The sequence below is a fragment of the Chenopodium quinoa genome, unplaced genomic scaffold, assembly GCF_001683475.1.
Source record: "Chenopodium quinoa cultivar QQ74 unplaced genomic scaffold, ASM168347v1, whole genome shotgun sequence".
In the NCBI taxonomy this organism is placed as follows: Eukaryota; Viridiplantae; Streptophyta; class Magnoliopsida; order Caryophyllales; family Amaranthaceae; genus Chenopodium; species Chenopodium quinoa.
The window spans coordinates 147501-173114 of NW_018744729.1; the positions used below are offsets into that span (position 1 = coordinate 147501).

The 25614-nt window shown below is 43.5% G+C and overlaps 2 protein-coding genes and 1 non-coding gene across 3 annotated transcripts; 2 read left to right on the forward strand and 1 right to left on the reverse strand.

Annotated features, from left to right (window-relative positions):
• Nucleotides 1-11068: 11068 nt before the first annotated feature.
• Nucleotides 11069-12277, forward strand: LOC110703545 (60S ribosomal protein L5, mitochondrial). Its single transcript, XM_021881340.1, has one exon. The coding sequence runs from the start codon at nucleotides 11142-11144 to the stop codon at nucleotides 11694-11696; it is 555 nt and encodes a 184-aa protein (XP_021737032.1). The 5' UTR covers nucleotides 11069-11141; the 3' UTR covers nucleotides 11697-12277.
• A 322-nt stretch (nucleotides 12278-12599) lies between these two features.
• Nucleotides 12600-14154, forward strand: LOC110703539 (cytochrome b). The gene has a single exon (XM_021881335.1). It carries the CDS (start codon nucleotides 12712-12714, stop codon nucleotides 13891-13893), a length of 1182 nt encoding a protein of 393 aa, XP_021737027.1. The 5' UTR covers nucleotides 12600-12711; the 3' UTR covers nucleotides 13894-14154.
• Nucleotides 14155-17841: 3687 nt separating this feature from the next.
• On the reverse strand, nucleotides 17842-17914 carry TRNAK-UUU. Its single transcript has one exon. It is a non-coding gene; the product is annotated as a tRNA-Lys (tRNA).
• Between the last annotated feature and the right edge of the window lie 7700 nt (nucleotides 17915-25614).

Below are 25614 nucleotides of genomic sequence, written 5' to 3' on the forward strand. Positions count from 1 at the left end.
AAGGTCACGTGAGGCCAATTCAATCGATGACAACGCTTCACTCGGAAAGCATGCACAGATGTGAAGGAACTTTGAATTCACTTCTCCTAAGATAACTCGAATTTGCGATCACTTCCTCTAACGAGCGAGTCAACTTCGTTCACCACTTACGACATTCTTTCAGAACCTTAGATTCCATGAAATATAAGGTGTGGAATAGAGCTAGCTAACAAGTAAACGAGTCAATGTTGCGTAAGTGAACGGAATGCTGTTGGCATGTTCGAGCTAAGCAAGCAAGTAAACTACTTCTCTTCGTTGCGTAGGCGAAGTGAGCCATTGAAGAAGACTTGATTCCAGAGAGCAAGTCGTTTTATGTGCTGGTACTGTTCTTTTTGATGGTTGAAAAGGGCGAGACTGATGTTGCAGCAAGAGATTCATCATGAGTTGGCTTGCCTGGAAGGCCAGGGAATTTAAGCAATCAGCGGTGTGGATGGGCGAGGCTGCTAGTCTAGCTTCAGTCTTTATTAATGGGATAGTCCCTCAGGTTCCGTAGTTCGAACAATTTCCTTTGCTGTAGCAAGCAAGTCAATTGGACGAGGTAAACTGATTCCTATATATCATCCAGACGGGCAGCCATGTTCAAAAAAACCATTCGATAGACGAACCGGGGTACGACAGAGAGTTTCAGATAAAGCAAAATCGCCATCAAAGACCCACTTCAGCAACTAGAACTCCTAACTCCTAGCTGCCTATCGATCGGAAGTCATATCGGTACGGTACCAACGAAGACGGTCTTTTCTTGTTTCAACGGAATGAAGGCAAAAGGATCCTCCTTTCGTACGCTCTGAAACAAGCTTTGTGTATGGCGCAAAGGTATGTGAGTGAATGCATTTTTCTTTATGGGCAATTGCTTTCTCGGAGTCCTTATAGCGGGCTGAGCCCTTCTCGGAAGACTCTGCAAGTGAGATTTTTCCTATGTGATTGAAAGAGCTTAGATATACTTCAAGTAGGAACCATCACCATTTAATTAGTTGATTATATAATCATAAAGGACGTCACCTAAGGGAATGGAATGACGTGATAGGTCACAAGTCGTCTGTCTTTAAAGAAAAAAAAGTCCCAGGGCAAAGACAAGATAGCTAGCTAAGCCCCTTCAACCCTTAGTTAATCAGCAATCTCGACTAGCACTCAGAGAGAATCAGCATCCACTTCTGGCTTTCATGGCCACCTTCTCCTGTTGAGCCAGCCTGATTGGTCGAATGAAAAGCCCTTCAAAAGCAAGCGGATTTCACACAAACTACAAACTCAGTCCCCCTTGTTTATCCTAATGCAAGCGATCCAAGTTAAAGGAGAGGAATGCTCAATCCCGATCCACGCTAAGGAAAAAGATCCAACTGAGAAGAGTGTAGGATTCCAGTGGGTCCAGATTTTTGCCTTGGTTAGGCGACAATCATGGTCTTGGTGATTCTTACGATTACGCCGCTTCTTTTTTTTTAGGAAAGGAAGCCCACTCGAGTCAACATCCCTTTCATCATATATACGACGATTCCCCTCGAGATTTTGATACTCTAATTCTGATTCTGCCACATAACGCATAACCTATACTTCACGCTAAGCTGCAATCTAATGCCCGGGGGACGCAATAACTTAACATTTCCCGAGATTACTTATTGGAACCGTAGTCAAAAGGTCTTTGAGTACCCCTTGTCTCGCAAGTGCTATGTGCGCGCATACCAACTCTTTTGAATCGCTTGTTATTGGCCTCGAAGCGGCGGTCCTAATGGGGTTTCAGTTCCTATAAGTTCGCGGAGATTCCAAGCTGGTCATTCGGCAGCTCACTGGTGAATCTAGGGTACCAAGTTGGAAGGTAGCCCTGTGCCAAAGAAAGTACCAATCCCAGCGTTGGACGAAGATCGGTCCCCTCTCAGACTTCCGTCGTCATGATAAGCTTGATGAATAATTCGCTTTAGTCTCTTCCTTCAGCCTAAGGTCGTCAAAGAGCAGAAAAGTGTACAAACCGACGGCTAAATCGCTTGAAGCTTTCTATTCGCCTTTCCCTAGCTTGCCGTAGAATTCGACTTGAGATCGATTCCCCGCAGTCAATACGCTTGTTTAAACTCTTCTGGTCTCTTTCTTTCTTTGATTCTATTACCGCAGGAGTGGTACGCGGGCAACCTTCCTTCTTTTCTTGCCTTATCGCCTTAGTAGGACCAAAGCCTCACCTTTGACTACTTGCTTCGTCGCTCCGTTAGTCGATCTAATCCGGATTCCCCTTTTCCTACTGTAGAAGCGTAGGGGACAAATCTACTATTTCATTCCTTCAGTCTTTCAATACGACGGAGATGTCAATCAAACCTTTTTCCTTAATAAGACCCCGCTCCGGCGGACTTTCATTAACAGACAGGCAGAAGAGGACTCTGGAAGGAAGGTGTAACGGTAGGTGCCTGACTTTTGGGTTTAAATAGGTGTACTAGAGAGATCGTTGAAGCTAAGGGCCAGGCTAAGCAAGCGGGATCCGGGCTCATTCTCGGGACTTCGTTTAGCTCTCTCCCTTTGCCTTAGTGCTAGACGCGGGTGAACCAGCGAGAGTCTGTGAGCGCTCCTGCGTGTAAGCATGGACGATCAGTCATCTAGGACTGATTGCGAAGAAGCAGCCTACCGTAAATGATCGATTCTCCTTCCTACTCGCTTATTTGACTCGTCTTAGGAGAGGATCGCGAACGCTTTTGCTCAGCGCTTGTCTTTCCGCACCAAAACGGAAGATCTATCTATCTTGCTCGGGATGCTTACGTGCTTCCGCACCATCCCTGACTTTCTTGCTTTTCCGATAGCCTTTAGTATAGGAGCATCTCTAGTGGTCCCGCCTAACTCTTCGTTATCTGTCCGAATACCTCTTACTATCTGCCTCTGTTTCAGGAATAAGTTAAGGGACTAGGAGTACCTGCCGGAATGAGCTTCCCTCGTTGATTCTTTATACTTCAGTATAGCCTTCAGACAGAATGAACGGATCGAAGACCGATTCTGATCTCAAAATGAACCTATCCCTGCCTTATTCAACTCAGAACTCAAAACAGGTCTTTGGCTTCCTACGCTCTCCTTCAACTAAGGGTGATAGGAAGTGAAGCCTAGCTCGACCGAAAGAAAAGGGTAAGAGCGGAGTCGTCGAAGCGAGAGGAAAGTAATCTCTCGACTGTAAGGAGAGGATAGAAAGTTCCATGTCTGAGAAGGAAAGGATATCTTGGCAAGAAGATATGGGTGGCCAGTAGCTTTCACTGTCAATCTGTTCTCGTACTGTAAAGAAGCATGAATGGCATACCAGTTGGATCTTATTTCCAGGGAGTGAATGGAACTTATCCTTTAAAGTACAGCCAGTAATTGTCAGTCAATTTCGGAGCGGAGAAGTTTGAAGTTATAACATATCCCGATGTCAAGGTGAGACGTCCAGCTCTTTAAGAAAGAAGGTTCGTCCTAGCTTAGTCGAAGTCTAAGGCAAAACCAGAATTCCAACAGTGCTAAGCTAGTAGGATTTCCTCTTGGAAAGAAAAGACTAGATAAGCTATCCAATCAGTAGACAGGCTGGGAACTCTACGAGGAAAGGAACATCCCGTAGAAAGCTTTCTCCTAGAATATATAATGAAGAGAATCATTGAACGGAGGATAACAGCCGAGAAGGATATGATAGACTACGGTTCAAAGCTTCCGGAGGAACTAGCTAGAGCTGGATCTGCTGAACCTGAGGGAATAAGGAAAGAAGCAAGCTTGGGTGCTTTATTTCTTTTTGCTTGTAGCATGATATGTAGTCAAGTCGGCTGAACACAAACCCAACCGAAGTGAAACTCTCCTTTCCTTCCTTAAGCTTCGCATAAGCGACTTCATACGAAAGGTAGGAGCTAAAATCCGGCTCGGTTAGGGTAGACCCAGGGGAAGAGCTGTGCACAAAGGTTTGAACCATGGGGCAGGGACGGCGACCAACAACAGGAGAGCACTCGGTGTAGGTCTTTCCTTGATCCTAATAAAGGCTCAGTAGCTCAATTAGGTTTGGAAGCAGGAGAAAAAGCCAGATGGACCACCATTCATATCATAAGAATTGACATATTCGCCGTGGCAAGGAAGGAGGATAATCCAACCATTTTTGCTCAAAAAAGTGAGCGAGAACTTATGATAAAAAGTGCCATTTATTGGTGTCATACGCCTTCCGAATGTCCAATTTCAACCCAACGAATGTTACCACCTCTAGCTTTCAGCTGCAACGAATTAACAAGCTCCGATGCCAATCCAATATTCTTTTGTCTGGCGCTAAAGCCCTTAACTTAATAAGGGCACCTTGATACTCAGATACAAGTTTAGATAGAAGGCAACCTTATCGCCAAGATTTTTTTGATAATGAAGAAAGTTGGCAAAACAAAAAATATAGCCCTAAACTGATCAATGGAGATAGCATTGCTTTATTTAGGAATTACAGTAATAAAATAAAACAGCAATTCATTGAGCCTTCACGGGAAGAAGAGGATCGCCTTGCAAATGTCGCTGCCTATGATATGCCAACAGGTTTGAAAGAAGCTTTCTGGGAAGCCATCAGGCCCAGGAGCTTTGCCCTCTTTGAGAGAGAAAAGCCCCCCCTTCTTATCTATAGATTGTCATTTTCTATAGCGAAGCCAGCCCCATCGGCTTAGCTTCTGAAAGCCTTTGCCCAATTTAGGTTGACCATTAGTACCGGGGTCCCGCCTTGTGGCTTCGGTCCGTCTCCTATAGCAACTAATAAGTATAAGCCTTCTGTTTAGGCTGGAAGCTCACTTTCTTCAAATCTCCTTTATTTGTGCCCTATAACCCTGACACGTAGAGATTCCTTTTCGTCGAGCGAGGCTGCCCTTAAGTGAAATCAGGAGAGAATCACTCATCTATGTCATTCCGTGCCGGGCACTCTCTCACAGCTATACAGGGATTAGGCTATCTTATTGCCATTAGGGTCTCGATTCATTTAGCATGTGGACTCCTAGACGTATCTCTTTGCTATATCTTTTTTAATCCCCCTTTCTTTGAAAGCGGTAGCGGTAATAGATCTCATTTTGAAAGAAAAATTCCTAGCAAGCAGAAAGGTACACATGGCCTATAGATCAAAGAAGCGGGATCGGAACCTAGCACAAGCGCTAGTGCTGAGAGCAACATCCTCTAGTGTTGTTTGGAATTCTCATTCATATCCTTCTCACCGTAAGGCCTGTCCCATTCCTTACCCCTCAAGTCTATATATAACTTGTAACTGCTTCCTTCTCTACTCTACATAGGGCTAATATCTTCGAACTTATCTCTCAAACAAGCAATCCAACTAACAGGTTTTGACCAAAGGCAAGAGTGATGAGTCACCCTCTCAGGAGTCAGTATCCAATGCGACATACTCAATGCAGTCTTTAACGGATTCGTCTCTTTCGGCCTATCGGGTTGATGAGACTGCTATACAGGAACGGCCTATAGGAGATTCTGTCCTTGTCACTACCAACGAGATCCAACAATCTATAGTTTTTAGCTTAATGGAATAAGGTAGAGCGAGAATCGAACTCACCTGTGTGTACCGTTTTGGGATAAAGACCGATGCTGTTCTTCTCTTTTAGCGTCTCGCATGATCAATCGATTGAATAAAATATCTCGCTTCTCCAATCCGCGATAAGCTGTGCCATGTGCTTTCACTTCTTCGTACGCTGAGAAAGGAGAATACCCTCTTCTGGTCGAATAATCGAAATTTTTGAGTATTAACAGCAGTTAAGTCTAACGAGTTTAGAAAGTCTGATAAGATCTCTTATAGAATTATTCGATCTATAGCCGATTTGGGAATAGCCCATTCCTAGTGAATCTTTTATCATAATTGTTGGTTAACATGAAGTCTACATGCTTTTCCTCCCTTTTGGGGGTCAATTCCACCTACGTACTACCTACCGTCTTCTGCTTCTTGGCCTTGGCTTGCAATGAGTCCTCCTTTCCTTTCTATCAAATAGTATTCATTCACCAGAAAAAAGGAAGAGCCATTTCGCTTAGCTAGTACAATTATAGATTTAGATCTCTATCATCCTCAAAAGCAGCAAGAAAGCATTCGTCAATTCTCGCCAATCATATAGTGCTTCCTGTCTTTTTTATAGAAAAAATCGTACTTCTCTTGTAGCAGTAGCTAGCATTCGAGTCCTTGGTACCAGAAAAGGAGGGTTCAATTAGTGCCACTATCTTTTGTCCAAGCGATGACTGCCCTTACTCTAACAAGTAAGCAAGTAAACAGCCTTATGCTTTACACTAGGTTCGAAGATCTTAGTATATACTATGCTTGAGGAAAGAAAGATGATAGAAAAGGTTCAATATTAGCGAATTGCCTCTGACTACTCTGTAAATATACATTTCTAATCAATAGGTAAGATACCCACGAGCGGTTAACAAGAAGGATAAGATGGAGAGAAGGAATCTCGGAATAGAATAGGGTCTTTGGCTGCTTTCAGGACGGCTTACCGCACAGATGCTCTCGAAGCTGATCTGGTAGTCGCTAGCAGAGGAAGGCCCTCGCCCATTAGCCCTAGCTGACCAAGAGAGAACAGAAAGACCCCCTCTTCTACTGCTGCCACTTCCTTACATTCAACATTAAAGAAGAAAGAATAGACTCTCTCTAACTATGAGAATGCTTCCCGCGTTCTCCCCTAAAAGGCGAAGACAGATATCGGTGGTATCAAAGAATACCTGTATAGGATGCGGCAAGAATCATGGTTAGACGGTGATTACCTTGGAAATTACAAATATGTGCTAAGTTATTACACTAATATGGGCGATACAATTGATCGGTGGGATCCTTCGAAGAACTCCGCTATTCAGATAGCTGCAGCTATCACAGCATGTTCTAGTATCTATATGTACCCTTACATCTCCAGAGATGACTGCTACTCCACATTGGTGGTAAATGGGTGGGTAGTACTCCTAAGGTAGTGTTTGACTTAGAAAGTCTAGATAACGCAGGAAAAGAGATTTTCTTTAGCATGAAACAGAAACTCTCTTCCCAAAAGATGGAGAATCTCCGTCTTAGAGAGAAAATTGCTAGTATGGAAAATAAAATAAGTAAGGATTTGGTGCCAACTGAAGAAAGAACGATGCTAGATAGCGAAGAAGAAAGCGAGGGAACTAACCATACATTAGAAGAGAATAATAAGACAGACGATAAGAAGCCTGATACCTAAGACTGATATACAGGGTTAGATAGATAAGAACATTAAACCAGATACCTCTATAGAGGCCTATAACGAAGTTTAGCGATGAGTTCTTGGGAATGTTAAGAAACCTGTTGTTTTCTTACATGATGGGGGGTTTTTTGTTATCCAATTTTTCTCTATTGAAGATAAGAATGAGATTGTGTACTCCGGTCCTCACTTTGGTCAGCCTATGTTGGTCTGTCAGTTTTGATTTCTATGAGGAAATTCTTAAGGTGATTCCCATTTGGGTTAAGCTTCCTAATCCGCCTCTCAAGCTAGAATTTCATTTGCTAGATTATTAGTGGAAATGGATGTTACTGTGCCCCTGCCTGAAGTCATATGGATTGAAGATAGGAAGGGAAATGTGTTTAAGCAAGAAGTTTGGTACGATTGGACTCCTTGTCAGAAATGTCAACTGGTTGGACATTCATGTGATGATTGGGCTCCGGTGTACAAGAATGCAAGCTCTAAACAACCTAAGAAAGTGTGGGTTGTTAAGAAGACTCAGGAAGTTCCGGCTAATACTAATGTTACTCCACCTAATCATCATGCTCCTGTTAATGATGAAGCACAGGAAGGCTGGAAAGTGGTCCAAAAGAAACATCAGAAAAGGAATATACCTTCGAAGTCTGGGAAGAAAGAATCCTTTTCATGTGCTCAATGAGGATGAGGAGATCCATGAAATGGATAGTGAGGAGGAAATGGAAGAGAATGACTATGCTGCTAGACCATCCGGGGGTCCCCCCCGTGGTCAAATGATTGTGTGCACTTGGAATGTAAGGGCCCCGTGGGCACCAAAAACGGAGGTTAAAAAATTCCTAAATAAGCATAAAATCTCAGCGGTTGGTCTCTTGGAAACTAGAGTAAGGGTAAATAATAGTGCGAAGATTCAGAAGAGGTTTGCCACTAACAAAAGAAATATGCTGCATGACAGGAGTGGAAACCAAATTACTGATGCAGATGCGATTTGAGAGGAGATTCTCAGTTTCTACAAGGGTCTGTTAGGCTCATGTGCAGACTCTTTGCCTTGTATTGATCTGAGTATTATGAGGAAAGGTAGAACTTTGAGCAATGAAGCCAGGAGCTCTCTCTGTCAACCAGTCACAACTGAAGAAATTGAGAGTGCTCTTTTTAGATCAAAAGTAGAAGTCTTTCGCTGTGACTAAGGATAGACAGGACTCTCGGTTCGTCTGAGCCTGAGTCGAAGACTTCGGGTCCTGCATCTGCTTCAGTTAATTAGGTTAAAATGTGCCTTAACTTAATGGTGTTTTGATCTAATCCTAGCTAGTCATCATCCGAAGTTGAGGCCTTTCATCCAATGGTCTGTCAAAGAAGAGGTCAACCATCGCAATAGAGAAGGGCCTAAAAGGTACGAGGAGGAAAAACCGGAGTACAACTTAGACATAAGGTTTGAAATTGGGCTGTACCAATTCTACAGGAGTAAGACATTCACCCCTGGTCTTTCTTTCGATTCGGGCATATCTTTAATATGAATATGAATCTATAAATTACCATTAAATGCCCTGCTGAGATGATAATAGGATGGGCGTATAGACAGTGAATCAATAGTATAAGCAATAGGCGATTAGGAAAGGACAAAGAAGGTCTTTGCACCAATCCCCTCTTTGAATAGCCTCTTTGAAGGACAACTTCTATTGTTTAATGGACGAGGAGTAGGAGGGAGGAACGAAATTCATGCTAGGTTGTGAGGGAATGCCTTCTTACTCTTGGAGAATCAACTGATAGTCTTTTCGACGAATTCACTGCTTGAGAATCTATCCCTTTTTTACCGAAACGGACATCCATATAATGGTATAAGGAATATGCCCACAATCGGGCGATAGACGGATATAATCCTACCAAACTTAGAAAAAGTCTTATTGCCCTAGAAGCCAAAACTCTTAACTAACTCTTAGGCGAAAGGCTTCCATGCTGAAGAGCCTGATATGAAAGAAAGCTAGAACTCCAAGTACAGACAGAGAGAGGGAGATATTGTCTTATATAAAATAGGTTGTTAGGAAGAATCAGCAGCAGATGTTAGAAAGTGAACTGTACTGCTGCATTCCGTAGAATTCCGGGAATTGGAACTGGCAAAAGAGGAGACTTTTGCATACCTTACTTACGGCACACAAGATGATGTTTCCTGGTTTTAGATCCACAGCCAACTTTTTATAGCTCATACAAATCATCTCTGTGTCTCCCTTGATGGTGTAATCAGTGGAAACAGTGATTTCCTGTCCCTCTGTCAGTTGGATGGGCTTCCCATCCTTCAGAAATCCAGTACGAATTTCAGGTCCCTTGGTGTCAAGCATAAGAGCACATAAGATCTGAGTGTTCTGCATAGCAATCTTGATATTTTCAAAAGTCTCTTGATGATACTCATGTGTTCCATGTGAGAAGTTAAATCGAGCGACATTCATCCCCGCTCTCAGCAGCTTCTCTAGCATCGGCACCGACCTCGAAGCCGGTCCAAGCGTACACACGATCTTCGTCTTCGGTACTCTTCCATCCTCAGGAATCTCCTTCAATATCAATGTTCGCCATTCCAGAAAGTCAGAATTGAAAAACCCTAGAAAACACGCAGCTGGGATTCGGGGACAAGTCAGTGGGCTGGAAAAAGCGAAGAACGAGGAAGACGCCATGTTCAAGGGCAGTGAATTCTTTAAGGTTTCCATTGACATATCTCCCATATCTTCCAACCTTCCCAACTTCAGATCCATTGAAAAAGACAATGCGAAAGAAGGAATAGAACTTCGAAGCTTTGGTAACAAAAGAATATATGAGAATAGCTCAAATTTTTTCTTGAGGATCTTTAGAAAATGATCAAGCCAATATAATAATACCTACACTCTTAGGCAATCCGGCAAGCTTGCAGGTTATATTATAGGCAAGCAGTAATTCTTATTGTAATTGCGTATATAAAGAAAAAAAGATTCTGAATGTCGGTAAATGTTTTTGACTGAACCTCCCGTTGTTCTCTCTCCGATAGCACGCAGCCGATAATAGAGACAGATAGAAAGTGTGCAGTGAAGGGTCTTTCGTCAGAAGCAGTCTTTCTTAACTTGGAAAAAGGGCTCAAACAATGCCTGTCCCATTCCGTTGTTGGTCAACAACCAACCACCTATACATACTTTAACCACCAAATCTAGAGGCTTGACGGAGTTAAGCTGTCTGGAGAGAATCACTTAAAATCAAACATTCTTATGCCTCAACTGGATCAATTTACTTATTTCACACAATTCTTCTGGTTATGCCTCTTCTTCTTTACTTTCTATATTCTAATATGCAATGATAGGTATGGAGTACTTGGGATCAGCAGAATTCTAAAACTACGAAATCAACTGCTTTCACACCGGGGGAACAACATCCAAAGCAAGGATCCCAAGAGTTTGGAAGATATCTTGAGAAAAGGTTTTAACACAGGTGTATCCTATATGTACTCTAGTTTATTCGAAGTATCCCAATGGTGTAAGGCCGCCGACTTATTTGGAAAAAGGAAGAAAATCACTTTGATCTCTTGTTTCGGAGAAATAAGTGGCTCACGAGGAATGGAAAGAAACATATTCTATTTGATCTCGAAGTCTTCATATAGCACTTCTTCCAATCCTGGATGGGTGATCACTTGTAAGAATGACATAATGCTAATCCATGTTCTACACGGCCAAGGAAGTTTTAAAATATGACCATCAGAATGATTTTATACCTATCGGTCACCTTCTAGGTTCTTTGACTTTTTGTATTACCACGTCCCAAAAAGGGACGGGAACTTTTTTTTGTTTTCCAAATACTCAATCAATCGGATTTTATATAAGATGATCTTTCAGCTATATGGCTGAAAGCCCTTTGGCTACTCTACTGTATAATAAAGTCTCGTTCTTACCACTATCCTTTTGAAGCGGGCAGGGAACAGTGCTCATGCTATAGAGATTTGAAAAGAAAAGCCAACTCATGTTTCCCCTCCATTTTCATTACGAAGATGTTTCACGTCAAGATCCGTTGCTCAAACCGAATCACGCCAACGTTATGGACGTTCCTGGATTGTGTGAAATAAGAGTAGTACCAAAGGCAGCACCTTCTGATTTCATAATCCAAAATGGAAAATTGGCTATGGAGATTCCGTGCGGTCAGAAATTTATACGGACACGCAGGGGCTCGATAGGAAAGTCGTTTCGATCCAATCCATTCTTGGGGTCAAATAAAGACAAAGGATATGTCAATGACCTAGCACGACAAAGCACTCTCCGAGGGCATGGAATGTTTCATTTTTTGGTCAGAATCTCGACAGTAATGTCTCTCTTAGATTCTCTGGTGGAAATACGGGAAAACTCCATTCAATTCTCGATGGAAACGGAGTTTTGCGAATTCTCCCCGGAACTAGAAGATCATTTTGAGATCTTCGAACATATTCGAGGGTTCAATGTAACTATTGTCACTTCAGCCAACACACAAGATGAGACTTTACTACCGTGGAGCGGCTTTTTGCAAAAAGATGAGGGTCAGTAAGATGCCGGAAAATCGAAATATACGAGATCACAAACGTGGATTGCTCGCAGCTAAAACAAAAAAGACGTTAGAAAGCTTTTTGTAAAGATCCCGATACCGGTTTTTCCGGCTCCGTGACCGAAAAGACCTAACGGACTAATCCCTTATCTCGAATCGGAGATGCTAACGGGGCGGGAATCTAAGTGGGGGACCCCTCTACCGCCGGCGTCTATCTCCTGTCAAGTATGCTTTCCAGACATAGACTACGTACAGGGTAGTACTCTTGGAAAGATAGAATCTCACCGGGTATAACATTTTTAAATAAGTTACGAAAGTGACTCCCGAAAGATCGACCACTATTCTAAATATAGTAAGGCGGAGAACTCTTGTTCATTGGAGCGCCGGAGTGCAGAGGTTGTTCCCATCATTGAAGTCCGAGTGTGGGACTGAGCCTTCCGAATGAGAAAGACAATAAAGTGCTTTGTTTCGTTGGAAAAACCAACGCAAAAAAAAAGATAAAATTGACTTTCAAAAACCTACTTCTATAGATAGAAAAGGTTGGAAAGAGTTACTTTTTCGAATTCCCTCCCTTTATACGCTCTTTTCTAGGGGTCCCATTCAATTCCTTTGACCGGTCGTTTCGAGCTTCCAGTTCTTCTGGATTGCTAATGTGGTTCGATGACGCCGATGGAAGGAACCACTGGAGATTCATCCAACTTCGATCCCCTAAAGGCAAGTACGTAGTCTAAAGAATCCCAAATATAATAGAATAATCAAAAGAGCTCCTTCGGCTCTAAACAGCTACTGACCTAATTGGGAGCTTTTCAGCCAAGGTCGTCGGATTTAGAGGTCCTTTCGCAAGGTAATTCCTATTTGCTTACTTAGAACAAGTAAGGGTCCAGATCATTCCATTGGGGAGAAAGCAGGAGTCATCCATATATAGATGAATAGTACCAGTGGCGTCTAGGAGGAAGACGGGGAGTGACTGGGGTGGGGAAGAAGAGTTGTCACAATAGAAAGAATCTTGGCAAAGCAAATGAGTATAAGAAACCAACGATTCTCTGTTCTTAAACAACCCATATTTTCCACACTTAATCAGCATTTTATAGATTATCCAACCCCGAGCAATATTAGTTATTGGTGGGGATTCGGTTCGTTAGCTGGGATTTGTTTAGTCATTCAGATAGTGACTGGCGTTTTTTTAGCTATGCATTATACACCTCATGTGGATCTAGCTTTCAACAGCGTAGAACACATTATGAGGGATGTTGAAGGGGGCTGGTTGCTCCGTTATATGCATGCTAATGGGGCAAGTATGTTTCTCATTGTGGTTCACCTTCATATTTTTCGTGGTCTATATCATGCGAGTTATAGCAGTCCTAGGGAATTTGTTCGGTGTCTCGGAGTTGTAATCTTCTTATTAATGATTGTGACAGCTTTTATAGGATACGTACTACCTTGGGGTCAGATGAGCTTTTGGGGAGCTACAGTAATTACAAGCTTAGCTAGCGCTATACCTGTAGTAGGAGATAGCATAGTGACTTGGCTTTGGGGTGGTTTCTCCGTGGACAATGCCACCTTAAATCGTTTTTTTAGTCTTCATCATTTACTCCCTTTTGTTTTAGTAGGCGCCAGTCTTCTTCATCTGGCCGCATTGCATCAATATGGATCAAATAATCCATTAGGTGTACATTCAGAGATGGATAAAATTGCCTTTTACCCTTATTTTTATGTAAAGGATCTAGTAGGTTGGGTAGCTTTTGCTATCTTTTTTTCCTTTTGGATTTTTTATGCTCCTAATGTTTTGGGGCATCCCGACAATTATATACCTGCTAATCCGATGCCCACCCCGCCTCATATTGTGCCGGAATGGTATTTCTTACCCATCTATGCCATTCTTCGTAGTATACCCGACAAATCGGGAGGTGTAGCCGCAATAGCACCCGTTTTTATATGTCTCTTGGCTTTACCTTTTTTTAAAAGTATGTATGTACGTAGTTCAAGTTTTCGCCCGATTTACCAAGGACTATTTTGGTTGCTTTTGGCGGATTGCTTACTACTAGGTTGGATCGGATGTCAACCTGTGGAAGCACCCTTTGTTACTATTGGACAAATTCCTTCTTTTCTTTTCTTCTTGTTCTTTGCCATAACGCCCATTCTGGGACGAGTTGGAAGAATAATTCCTAATTATTACACGGATGAGACTGAGACCACCTGATCAGTGTAAAATTCTTATACCAATAATTGACGAGTGAGTATTACACCAATAATTGACAAGCGGATTCGTTTTTTCTAGTTGGCTATGTTGATATAGCTTAGATAGGGAAAAGAAAGTCTACTATACTATAGGGTAAGGGTGAACTTTCAAATCCGGTTGTTCCCGAAACTCCCCGTCCCTTACTCGTCTTTTGAAAGCAAGAACATTCGCATAGAAGAGTCTCTGTATCATGCATGCTCCTCCACTTTTGAAAAAAAAAAAGAAAAAATCTTGAATAAGAATCTTAAATAGAACTAATGAATCTTCCTTTGTAGGAACTTAACTTCCACTCCTGAAGTCAGGTCTTCCTTCCCCCACAGAACCAGATTCTGTCTTCTAATCCTATGAGGAAACATAGTATGCTACCACTTGTCTTTGTTGCTGAGTCGGTTTCTTTTGCTCAACCATATTCTGTAGAGGAATCGGAGAATGTTTCCGAATCGGCTGTGTTCCTTCTACTGATTTCATAGCTGGGATAGGTAGGCTTTTCATTTTCATTTGAATAAGATCCAATCTCTAAGACTAAGATAAGTAAGATACCACATCACATCTTTTGACGTTCGTAGATAGCAAAAAAAAAGAAAGAGGAATCCTAGACTCTTATCGGCTCTTCAAGCAAGCGCGATAGCTGAATCCAGCAAGCCATAAAAGAAAAGCGGATATAAGAGAAAGGCAACGAACGCATAAGCACACGAGTACTTAGTAGACTTATGGGTTGGATGCTTCTTTACGGCTCTATAGTAAGCTCCGGATAGTTCGAGGAAGCCCCTATCGATACCATTAAAGGCAGAAATCGTGAATAACTAATACGAACAGCGGCAGAATAGAAGCCGAAAGCCAGAGCTGACTTATTGATTTGATGCTGAAAATCCGATCTGCAGATGAAGCAGAAGCAGGCAAAAGGCTCAAGGCATAAAGGCGATTATTCCCTTCTTGAGCTAAATCATTGACCTCGCGCCTGGTTTGATTAGGACATTGCCGCATTTCATCTCAAAGAGGATCTAACTCTTTCTTTCCGTCTTAGCCGAACTACCTGGCTCGGGTCAATTCACTCTTTCTTTATCGCAAGCAAATAGCCAAAGAGCTGATGAAAGAGCACCGTCTTCTCTTATTCCTGAAAAGATCTGCAGAGCAATTATTACAAAAAGACTAGCATCTCTAACGGGAAAGCAAAGACCTCCCCTTTGTTTGGTGGCCTCCTTCCAAAAGCATAGCTTTAGCTATTACAACCCTTGAGAAGAGTGAAAGCAGAATCAGACTCTCGTACGGCCTTCCTTCCCCAATAATGCCGCTATCATGCGCGAAGCGAAGCTTGATAGGAGCCCGAGCTAAGAGAATAGAGCAAACTCGACGTCACAAAACCAGGAATAGATCGTTCAAGGGAGCAACTCGAGATAGATGCAAGATTCTTTCTCCTTTTCCGAGGTCAAGTGCGCAAGAAAAAAACGAAAGTAGGTTGGTTGAAGGCCTACTACCTACTTTTTTCAGTATTCGAAATCTCTCTTCGTGGGAAAGCCTTCTTCTCTAAGACTGCTTTCTCATTCCTACTCTTCTACCCCTAGTCTCAATTCTCAAGAAGTGAGCGAGACGGCAAGTCTGCCTTGTCCAGAACGGAAAGCAAGCAAGAAAGCTAGCCATCTTCGACCTCATCTTCTGGCCACACTTCCTCTGGCATTACGACCTTTCACCTTAAAGGTACGTAGTCGCTTATTAGAAGCTTTTGGCTGGTCTATCGCTATTTATTTCGCTATTCAATTGGTCAATCCGACAAACAAATCAGAAGTTGGTCTTCGACCTAGCCCTTGTCGATCTCAAGATCTGTTGAGAAGTGGTGCAACCCAGATGCTGTAAGCTTCGGAGCAGCCTTTCCCGACAGAAGCAACAAACAGGCGCAAATAGAACAACACAGAAGCAAGAGGTACGCGTGTAGAAAAACAGATAGAAGAAGAACGCGAATTCGGAACCCCTTAAGGTAATCACGGGGGTTGCTTTTCGAACAATTCGAATAGATAAAGTATGCCCGCGTGGCGAAATCTGAGATACCAAATGTTTTCATTTCCCTAGGATCGAGCGATAGGGTGCCTGCCTACAGTTAAGAATTGATCTCCTCCAAAACGAGAAAGTCAAAAAGAAAGTTCGTGTGTATGCCAGCGTTACGGCTTAGCCAACCACTGCTTAGGTTGCTTTTACAGCAGAACTCTCCTCATGGCAGAGAGAGGCCAGGAGTCGGGAGTGGAGCCCTCTTGGAGACTTGTTCACCCGAGGCAGTACATCGCCCGAGCCTTACTTAAACTTAAAGGCCGCTGCCTTCCAAAAGCATAGCTTTAGCGAGTAAACTACCAAAAGCATCTAATAAGCGATTACATACCTCCAGGAGTGAAGTTTCTATTGAGTCAGATCTGGGATTCGTTTCCAAATTCATCTCATCCGCTTTTTTCAGTCTATAAAAACGCAGAATGTCGAATTTAAGGTCGATGTCAGGTACACGCTTTTGGGGCCCCGTAAAGGCATCGGTACTACTGCCGCGCTCAATGCGGCAAAGCCAACGAATGTAGCACCGAACTTCCGCTAGGGTAGGGTTGGGGCCCATACCCCGCGCTGTTTGCTCAGTTGCCCCCATTCTGAGGACAATCGGCCGGAAAGCCTCTTCCGGAGGAAATCTTTCCATTATCTCCGGAAAGAGATTCCCAGCCATGTAATTCAAAATCAATTGAGAAAGAAAAAGCCCATGCTTTGGTGTAGCACCGGTTCTGGCAACTCTTTTTATATATATCCGATATGATATCCTGGACTCAAGAAAGGAATTCACAAATGAATGAGCGACTATATCATGGGAATATTCCACTGGTGAACGGCGACAACTTGGCTAAGCCCAGTTTAAGAGCTTACTATAGTATAAAAATTCCATCCTATACTTTTCTCCCTAGGAAGTCTTCGAGGCAAAAGAGTGAAAGTGGGAATCGGCATAGGGCGCTGTAAAGGCCATTCTTTAAAAAAGAAAGGTGAAGTCCGAGGGCTAGGTTCAAGGGTTGGTCGCGCTATTTCATATCCTCCGTCGGTGTCTTTTCACCTCCGAGAAGTTTTTTTTTTCGGACTTTTAAAAAGCTTTGGATGTACAAGAGCTTGTTTACAATTGATCACATTTGAGCATGCAACTCTCCTAGTCTCATCTTTGGGGCGAAGTAAGCCAATTACATTGCCTATATTGGTAAGGTTAAGCAGTTTAATCGCATTTCTCGTCTCTCGCTCTGATCTGGTGTCGTCGCTCACAGTCCAAGAAAGGTAGTCCTTTCATTGGCTAACGGGATTAGGCCTAATGGGATAGACCGATCATCGCTTCCTTCCTCTACTAGTTCTGGAGTCAAGCCAGCAAAGAAAAGACTTCTTATAGGTCGATCCGGCCGGGGCTGAGGTGCAAAGACAAAGGAATATGGTAGGTATAAGGAATATAACAAGCAATCAAAGGAATGCAGACGTTGGTAAGGGTAAAGGAGCTAGAAAGATAAGTTAAGGTCGGTAGGCAAAACAGGGGGTTTGGCAACGAATGCTGTTCACACGAAAACTATTCCTTTAGTCTCTCCTCTCGCCGCTCATACGCCTCCTTCCAGTTAGTTGCTTATTGGGAGATCGAAATCAAGATTGGGACCTGAATGAAGTAGTAAAACGAAGAAGGTCAACCAAGCGTACTAATGTGGCTGTGGGCATTTCTTCTGAAAGCCTTTCTTATATGCTTTATTATGCCTTTGGAGTGCCTAAAGACAAATGAACGAAGTGTCAAAAAATGGTAAGGGACACGAGTGAACAGATTCAAGGGAGAGTTGAAACCGCTTACCCTCCCTTTATTGAACGTCATAGCCGATATGATGATAGGAAGTTCTACATAGAAACAAAATTTCTAATTAGATGCTTTGGGTATAGCAGGACTTGAACCTGCGACCATTAGGTTAAAAGCCCAATGCTCTACCAACTGAGCTATACACCCCAAAAAAGATTGAGTAGTAAATAAAGATTGGTTCGGAAAAGAAGGCGGCCCCTTGGCTGCTCATCATAAAGGGCGCGGCTCTATATGAGGTTCGTACTGCAGAGCAAGCGAAGAAAACGTAAGGGCGCGCGTTAGCACTCCTGCAAGAAAACGAAAACTAAGTTTCGCCTTTTTCGATATGAGAAATGAGAAAGATGCGCTCAAGCACCCAACCCATACTTTGTTCTGCTTGCCGAAGCCTTACTCAACAAGGACCTTTCTTTTTAATGAATCTATATCTGTGCACGGAAGTTGCTGGCCGGCGGCCGCTCAACTGTTCGAGCGCAATGCAGTGGTAGTTGGTTCCGATTCGACAAGGGCAGAATGCCTGGTCGAAGGTCCAAAGTAGGTGGCAGGCGTGTTCGTTTTGGCTCCCGAGCGAGAACAAGAAATAGGCGATGCACCATCCTTGCTGCTATGTACGTTGACCTTTACTTGAAAAATTCATCCAATTGAACCCACACTCAAAGGAGGACCACAAGCTCGGGGCTCGACGAAAGAAAAAATGGAAGCATTAAATTAAGAAAATGAGGTTAGCAGTGAAAGAAAGAGCCCGGCATTCATTTCTTCATTCATATAAATAGCTGAGTCTACTAAAAGAGAAAGCAGCCTCATCGTGTCATATTAGAGGAGACCTCTGATCGTTCACCCCTAATATGACACGTTCCCTCCCAGTTATATGATCAACGGGATCAGTCGGTTAGAGAGCGGGGCTATTGTAGGCAAAGTCGTCCCCTCTACTGACCGAACCGAACCCTCAGTTCGAAAGTAAGTCTTCGGCGGGTCACCATTACTTGACTTAGAAAGGCGAACATCTGAGAAAGGGAAAGCGCGGTGCGCCTGGTGCAAATGGCTTTCTTTTCTCATGATATACCAAGCGGAATGGAGGGTCCTACCCACGTACATGATTGATAGAATCACTACGTAGGGGGCGGGGGGAGCGGTCAACTTGATGCGGAAAAGGCATGAGTGCAGTTCCGATCTTTTAGTGTATTCCTTTGTAGTGAGTAGGGCCTCTTTCTCGTTGATCAGTTCGCCTTTGTTCTATTGAAAGGTCTCCATTCCTACGGCGGTTTTGTCAACGAACGCGTCTCGAGCCGGATTTACTAACCTAACCCTTAAGGAGGCCTTGCCATAGTTGGGTGCTCTGCTTTAGTGTGATTGACGAAGGCTAGGTTTGGAAATATCCAAAACAAATGAAAAGAGATCGGGGTCGATAGTTGGCAAGGAACTGGATCCTCCCCCAAAAAGGGGGGCGGCTGTGGTCGAACTCTAATTCTGGAAAAAGTAAGGGCCCTTTTACCAAGTCTACCAGATAGAAGATCATAGAGGGCCAACTATCGTTGCGTTGCACAAGACGGTGCCCTCTCAATCATCGTTCGTAGCCAAATCTGATAATACGCTTCGGCGATGTTACCTACTAAATAAAAAGCCTGCTAGGTGATCGAAATCGCTCAGGTCACTGAGGACTCACTCACCTACTCCTTATCTATCTAAGAGTTTCCTCTATCTACTGAATTCAAAAGGCGACCCGCCGCGCCGGGCTATAAGATACAGCTGTTGTACTACTTGACTGGTAAGAAAGAGCTTCCGTAAGAATTGGAGTAATATTGTATGTACGATATAACCCTCTCTTCCGCTACTGGTGGACTGTTGCACAGAAAGGCCGACAGAAGCAACGTTTTTAGCGCGCTTTCCAAAGCGCTTAGCTTCTGCTAGCGGCGGGGCGGCAAGGCCATTAAGTTCAGTTGGAAACCTAAGCCAAGAAGGTACGAACGAAGTGACGGGCCCCTTTAGAGATAGGGGGGCGGCTTTCTTGTGGTAATAATTTAGAACATTTCTCTTCTTCTCTTAGCGTACACAGTTTGCTTGCATGCTGCCCTAGGCACATCTCTCTTTCTTAGTTTCACGCTGCCTGAATGAAAGTCAAGTCAGTCTTTTAGTAAGCGTATATAAGCAGCTGTTTAGTGTATAAGCAATTCTTTAGTGGCCGCACCGAAAGGTACGTACGGTAGAGGTTGGTTGAAGATGATGTTACGCAGCGTTCAGAACCAGCCTTGAAGTGAATGAATTAGAAGGAAGGAAGAAGTAAGAAAATGAGACGACTCTTTTTTGAACTATATCATAAACAGATCTTCTTCTCCACACCAATCACGAGTTTTTCTCCATTCCTCTCGTATATTGTCGTAACGCCCTTAATGCTAGGTTTTGAAAAAGACTTTTCATGTCATTTCCATTTAGGTCCGATTCGGATCCCTCTGTTGTTTCCTTTTCCTCCCGCACCTTTTCTTCGAAATGAGAAAGAAGATGGTACACTCGAATTGTATTATTTAAGTGCTTATTGCTTGCCAAAGATCCTACTTCTACAATTGGTAGGTCACCGGGTTATTCAAATAAGTCGTGTTTTCTGTAGTTTTCCCATGTTACAACTTCTGTACCAATTCGGTCAATCCGGAATGGATCGGTTAAACATTCTATTAGGGAGCCTGGTCTTGACTCTTCTGTGCGGTATTCATTCTTGTTTGGCTCTTGGAATCACATCCAGCAGTGGTTGGAACAGCTCGCAAAATTTAACCACTTCACCTACTTCATTGCCCTCAACCGTTTCTCGTACCTCTATTGAAACAGAATGGTTTCATGTTCTTTCATCGATTGGTTATTTTTCTTCGTTCGTATCTCTTTTTCCAATTTCGGTCTCGATTAGTTCACAAGATTGAATGGCCAATTCTCCTCCGGACCCTCGATTCGATTGTTTTCCAAGAATGTTGGTTGAGCCGAGTATGTAAGCCATGTATCTGGAAAGAACTTCAAAGTAAAAGAGGGGCTTTCGGTTCTTTTCACCCTCTTTTGGTCTTGCAGCTATTAAGCTATTAAATAATTTTTTTTAATATAAAAAGTCGAAAAAGGTCTATTTTGAGCATGTTCATGTTCCTCTCGTACGTTCATGATATTGCTTTCACATGGCTCTTAAAAGCTCAAATAAATGAACTCTAATGGACTTAGCTTGCTCGTTTCATATCACGCTTGACAGCGCCTTGACTTCAGATTTGAGTATAGACCTTTGTCCTATTCTTTTTTGGCTATTGCCAGAGAAGACATCTATGTTATACCAGCAGACATGGCAAGAAAAGATTTTTTTTATAAAGAATGAGCCAAAACCGAACAAGCAAGGCCAAAGCCAAATGCTGACCTAAGAAGGACGCTTGCGGGAGAGTTTAGAGTTTCTCGACAGGTGAATGCTTTACCAAACTCGTATAGAACTCCTTTCATATGATATGTATTGATTTCCGCTTATTACATGCTTGGTTTCCTAAACTATTTCTTCCCAGCACCCCCTGACCAAACAAAAAAGCGGAAAGCCAAGATCTCTATAAAGCGAAGGAAAGAATACAGATGTGAAACAAGCAACGGGTGAGCTACCGCGAAAGCCGTTTTAGTTAGTCACTAAAGCCGTTTTCTTGCTGGAAGAAAGACGAATGCTTGGACGGAATAAGGTCTAGGGGAGACCGCCCATTACCATCCACTTCGCTCTCTAGTGATTGCAGTTCCTCTCTCAGATAGACCATAAACTTTTCATACGCAATTCGCAATTCTTCGATCCATTCATGAATGCGCAAGAGAAAGCGATCCATCAGACTAGAGGGAAGTTTTTCTTTCTCCATGACCCCACCATCATCAATTTGAAACTTTCACAGCACGGATGCAATCAAGAAGCTGTTAACTATGAGATTCTTTCGGTATCTATCTAACAATCAAGGGCTGACCTTCCTGCTTGATTTCTCGATCCAATCTCGCACTTGGTCTGATCGCACCGTAGATCAAGTTGTAACCGAAGTAGACCAAGAAGGGAGTATGACCAGGCACTCTCTTGGATTTCATGGTTTGGAGCAAGCTCAGCTTTCCTTTCACTTGGCACGAGACACCGTACGCTACACAGAAGAACACAAGCTTTGTGAATGAATTTAACATATTGACATTTCCACATTAGACTGATTCAATGGAGAAAGCAATGCCCTTGAGGAGAGCACTTCCTTCAGTTTAGCAATCAATTAGATCCCGACTGCCTTAGCCTTGATGAAGCATAGCTTGCCGTTTGATGCTACTCTTGGGAACATTGAGACATCGACTTTAAAGCATCTCGTAGTTGATCGGTACTGCCATCAACAGTACCAACATGGACAAGGACTGCTGAGCATGGATAGAACGAGAGTCGAACTCGCGACTCAATCACTCTTTTTGTTTGGAAGATCATTCGTTCTTCACTCTCTTGCTTTTTTTTACCCGCGGGGAGCGCAGCAACCAAGGTGCATATTATCATATAGAAACAAGTGAAGCGTAGCGATTCGTACTACCGGAAAAGTTTAGCTAACCGGCAGGCAATAGAGTCCGCCGATAGGCGCAAGCAAAGCGTAGCGAATCACATAGATAAGCCGCTTACGCCTAAGAAATAGGCGTAAGGGCGGGCGAAGGGGATGGATGTCTGAGCGGTTGAAAGAGTCGGTCTTGAAAACCGAAGTATTGATAGGAATACCGGGGGTTCGAATCCCTCTCCATCCGCGAGGTCATAAGTTGATAAAGGGCATCTGAACGTAACGCTTCCTAGAGGACTCTTTCTTTGACTTTCAGTCTAGTGCCAATTATGTTATGTATTAAAAAAAAAAAAAAATGATCTTCACATATATAGCGTCAGATGTTATGAAAGTAAGGCGATCTCCGAAAGCGAAGAAATGAAATCAAAGCGCATTGGAATCATCGAGCATATAGAATGTGTGCCGCGAGTGATCCGTCCGCGCAAAGGCAGAATAGCGGATTGGCTTGTCTTGCCTCTATCTTCCGGGGACTCCTAGGCTCTTTCAATTGGACTTGTCTCGCTTAACTCGTCGAGTAGTGACTCTCCCGGAATGAAGATCTGTTCGATCAGTATCCCGAAAAATCCTTAGAATGAGTAGCTCCTAGCCCCTGCTTCTATCATTGGTGCTATCATCGTATTATAATCATTCCCGCAGGACCTCTTTCTATCAATTGAATAAGAGAGAGGGTAGAAAAGAAGGGGATGGATGGCTGGGCCATGAGAAGGAACGCTAGCTAGATTCTTAACACACACATGCAAGTCGGACGGGGGGAAGAAGCGGGGTAGAGTAATTGGAAAACTCATCAGGCTCATGCCCTGAAGATTACAGGTTCGAATCCTGTCCCCGCCTAAGAACTCTTAGTTTTCATTTTGGGATTTGTTGTTTTTTCGGGAGGGAACAAGAGAATGAGGTTTGTTTCATTTTTAAAGAAATGCTTACCAAAGGAAGACAGGTTGGTTCGAGAACCCCTTGGTCAAAGGGAAAGAGGGGTCCTGATTCCGGGACGGAGCCGTATGACGCGAGAGTGTCACGTACGGTTCCTTTGAGAAGGGTGTGATACCACCACCTATCAGGCCCGACGAGCGGTCCACGGAGCTGCATCCTTACTCACCTGGTCTATGCACATCGCTTTCTCCAGGAGGTTGGCCGCCTATCCTAGATCTTCCCATTTCCAAGAGGATCCCGGGCTCGATCTGGTTTAGTATCAAGGTGATTCTCTTTCTCTTTCTATATATATGGGTCCGTGCAGCATTTCCACGATATCGTTATGATCAATTAATGGGACTTGGCCGGAAAGTGTTCTTGCCTCTATCATTAGCTCGGGTAGTCGCCGTTTCTGGTGTTTTAGTCACCTTTCAATGGCTCCCTTAATTATGTGCGAGGAATTGCTCTATTGAGTAATGGGAAGCGGGCTACTCCCCGAAAATGTCCATAGTTGGTTGGGGATTCATTCGCTTTTAGGAAGGCGAATCTTATAAAAGAATATATTTTCAGTTATCTTTTGAATTTCTCCTTTCTTCAAACAAATTTGTTATGATAATAATCCTTATTATGATAGCTATTCTATGTATATGTATATTCTGGCGCAGAAAGAAAAAGAATAGAAAGAATTTGAAGTGTGAGGAGAGCAAGCCTTCATGTACGGGCGTTCCCCGACAGGGGCCTGCCAGCTCAGGAAGCCAAACGCCCGATACCGGTAGCCCCTATTTTCTTCTATTAGTAATGGTGGCGGCAGGCCCAACTGCTACTTCTTTTTGCGCGGGCGGGGATCCAGGGCCTTCGCACCTCCCTCTGCCCGAGGAGATGGGCGCTTCCACTAGTGGGACTTCCGCTACAACGGAAAAGACTCTCTCGGCCTTGCAGTTAGAGTTGGAGGACTTAAGTGTCCCCCCCACCTTGCCCCTATTCCAAAAAAACGCCGATGATCCAGAAGTCCAGGCTTTTTTGGAATCCCTCTTAGAAAGCATAAGAAGCTGTGGGTCTTGTCAGGAACGGAATGCTTTCATAACGGAGCATCTGCGAAAAGTTCAAAACGACTACGGTCTTTTGAATACCATTGCAGACCCAATCACACGGGAAAGAGTCAAGGAGATTATCATAGGGCAACTCGACTCTCTAAAGCTTTTGCAAAGAACCTGCAATGAAATCGAGGATTTGAAGGATCAACAGCGGCAACTCTTCCAACAGGTTTTAAGTGGTCAACACAAGAATCAATGCGAGACGCTGTCGCGGTTGAATTTGAAAAAGTTCTGGTTGGAGATGAGCCTTGAGTCGTACGGGCGCCGGCCTCGGTGATCATTACTGATGGACAAAACAGGCTCATTAATGAGGGACAAAAGAGTGAAATAGTCGAACAGGTGGTAAATCATCCCCCGAATGATTTGTCGAATTTAATGAACGCAGATGTAGGAAGGCGTCCTGCCCGCTAACCGAACTGCGTAACCAAAGCGATCCCTTGTTGGCGTAAGGTAGGTGTAGGTCCGATTCACCTATGTCAGTTCGAACCAGACGGATCCTTCGTGTGGATTCTAAACCTGACTCCGGATTTCTTGATCTTCGAGGCGAGGCATATTCATATGTCGAAGAAGGACCATTTCCGCTCATAGAACCTGGAAAAAGAAAATATATACCGTCGTTTAAGGACCAAGGACGCGATGTGAGAAGCGTAGGTCGGAGTAGCAGGAGTATGCGACAAGCAGTTGCATGCATGTTCGGTGTGGGAGATCTTCTGTAACGAGATGAATTCTAAGACTTGGAATCCTCCCGGATAAAGCGTGTGTGCCACGAGTGCTCTGTCTTCGAAAAGGCAGAATGCTGTTATAGAATCCGCTGTTTCGGAATAGAATACGCTGTGTGTCCTAACCAGATGCCGCGGGACGATAAGGGATTCTTTTTCTAAACTAGGAAGGATAGCTTGGATCACTTTCCTACTCCGATAGCATCTCTGAACGGCGGTTGAGGGAAAGTCAATCTGGCAGCAAAAGAGGTAATAGCTAGGAAAGGTTTCAAAAAGGGCCTATTAACGAAATACCAATACAAAGACAAGAAAGCCTCACCTTGCAGTAGGAAGGTGTTCGTTGCTGGGACGGATAAATCTAACTAGAAAGGGCAGACTCAAGGCGATGACTAGTAGATTTTCCAGGAGTTTAGAAAGCTAACGAACTATGACCATGGGAATTCTTTTTTAATAAATAAACTACCTCACCCTGTAAACCCTCTTGCCCACCACTAATCACTCTGTTGGTTAGCTGGGAATGAATGTGAACCAATTTTCCCTACCTGCGAGCGAGTTCGACTTCTAGGAGTTAT

Bases quoted from the DNA above. Each gene is read 5' to 3' on its own strand.
- LOC110703545 (XM_021881340.1), top strand. From the start codon at position 11,142: ATGTTTCCCCTCCATTTTCATTACGAAGATGTTTCACGTCAAGATCCG.
- LOC110703539 (XM_021881335.1), top strand. From the start codon at position 12,712: ATGAGTATAAGAAACCAACGATTCTCTGTTCTTAAACAACCCATATTT.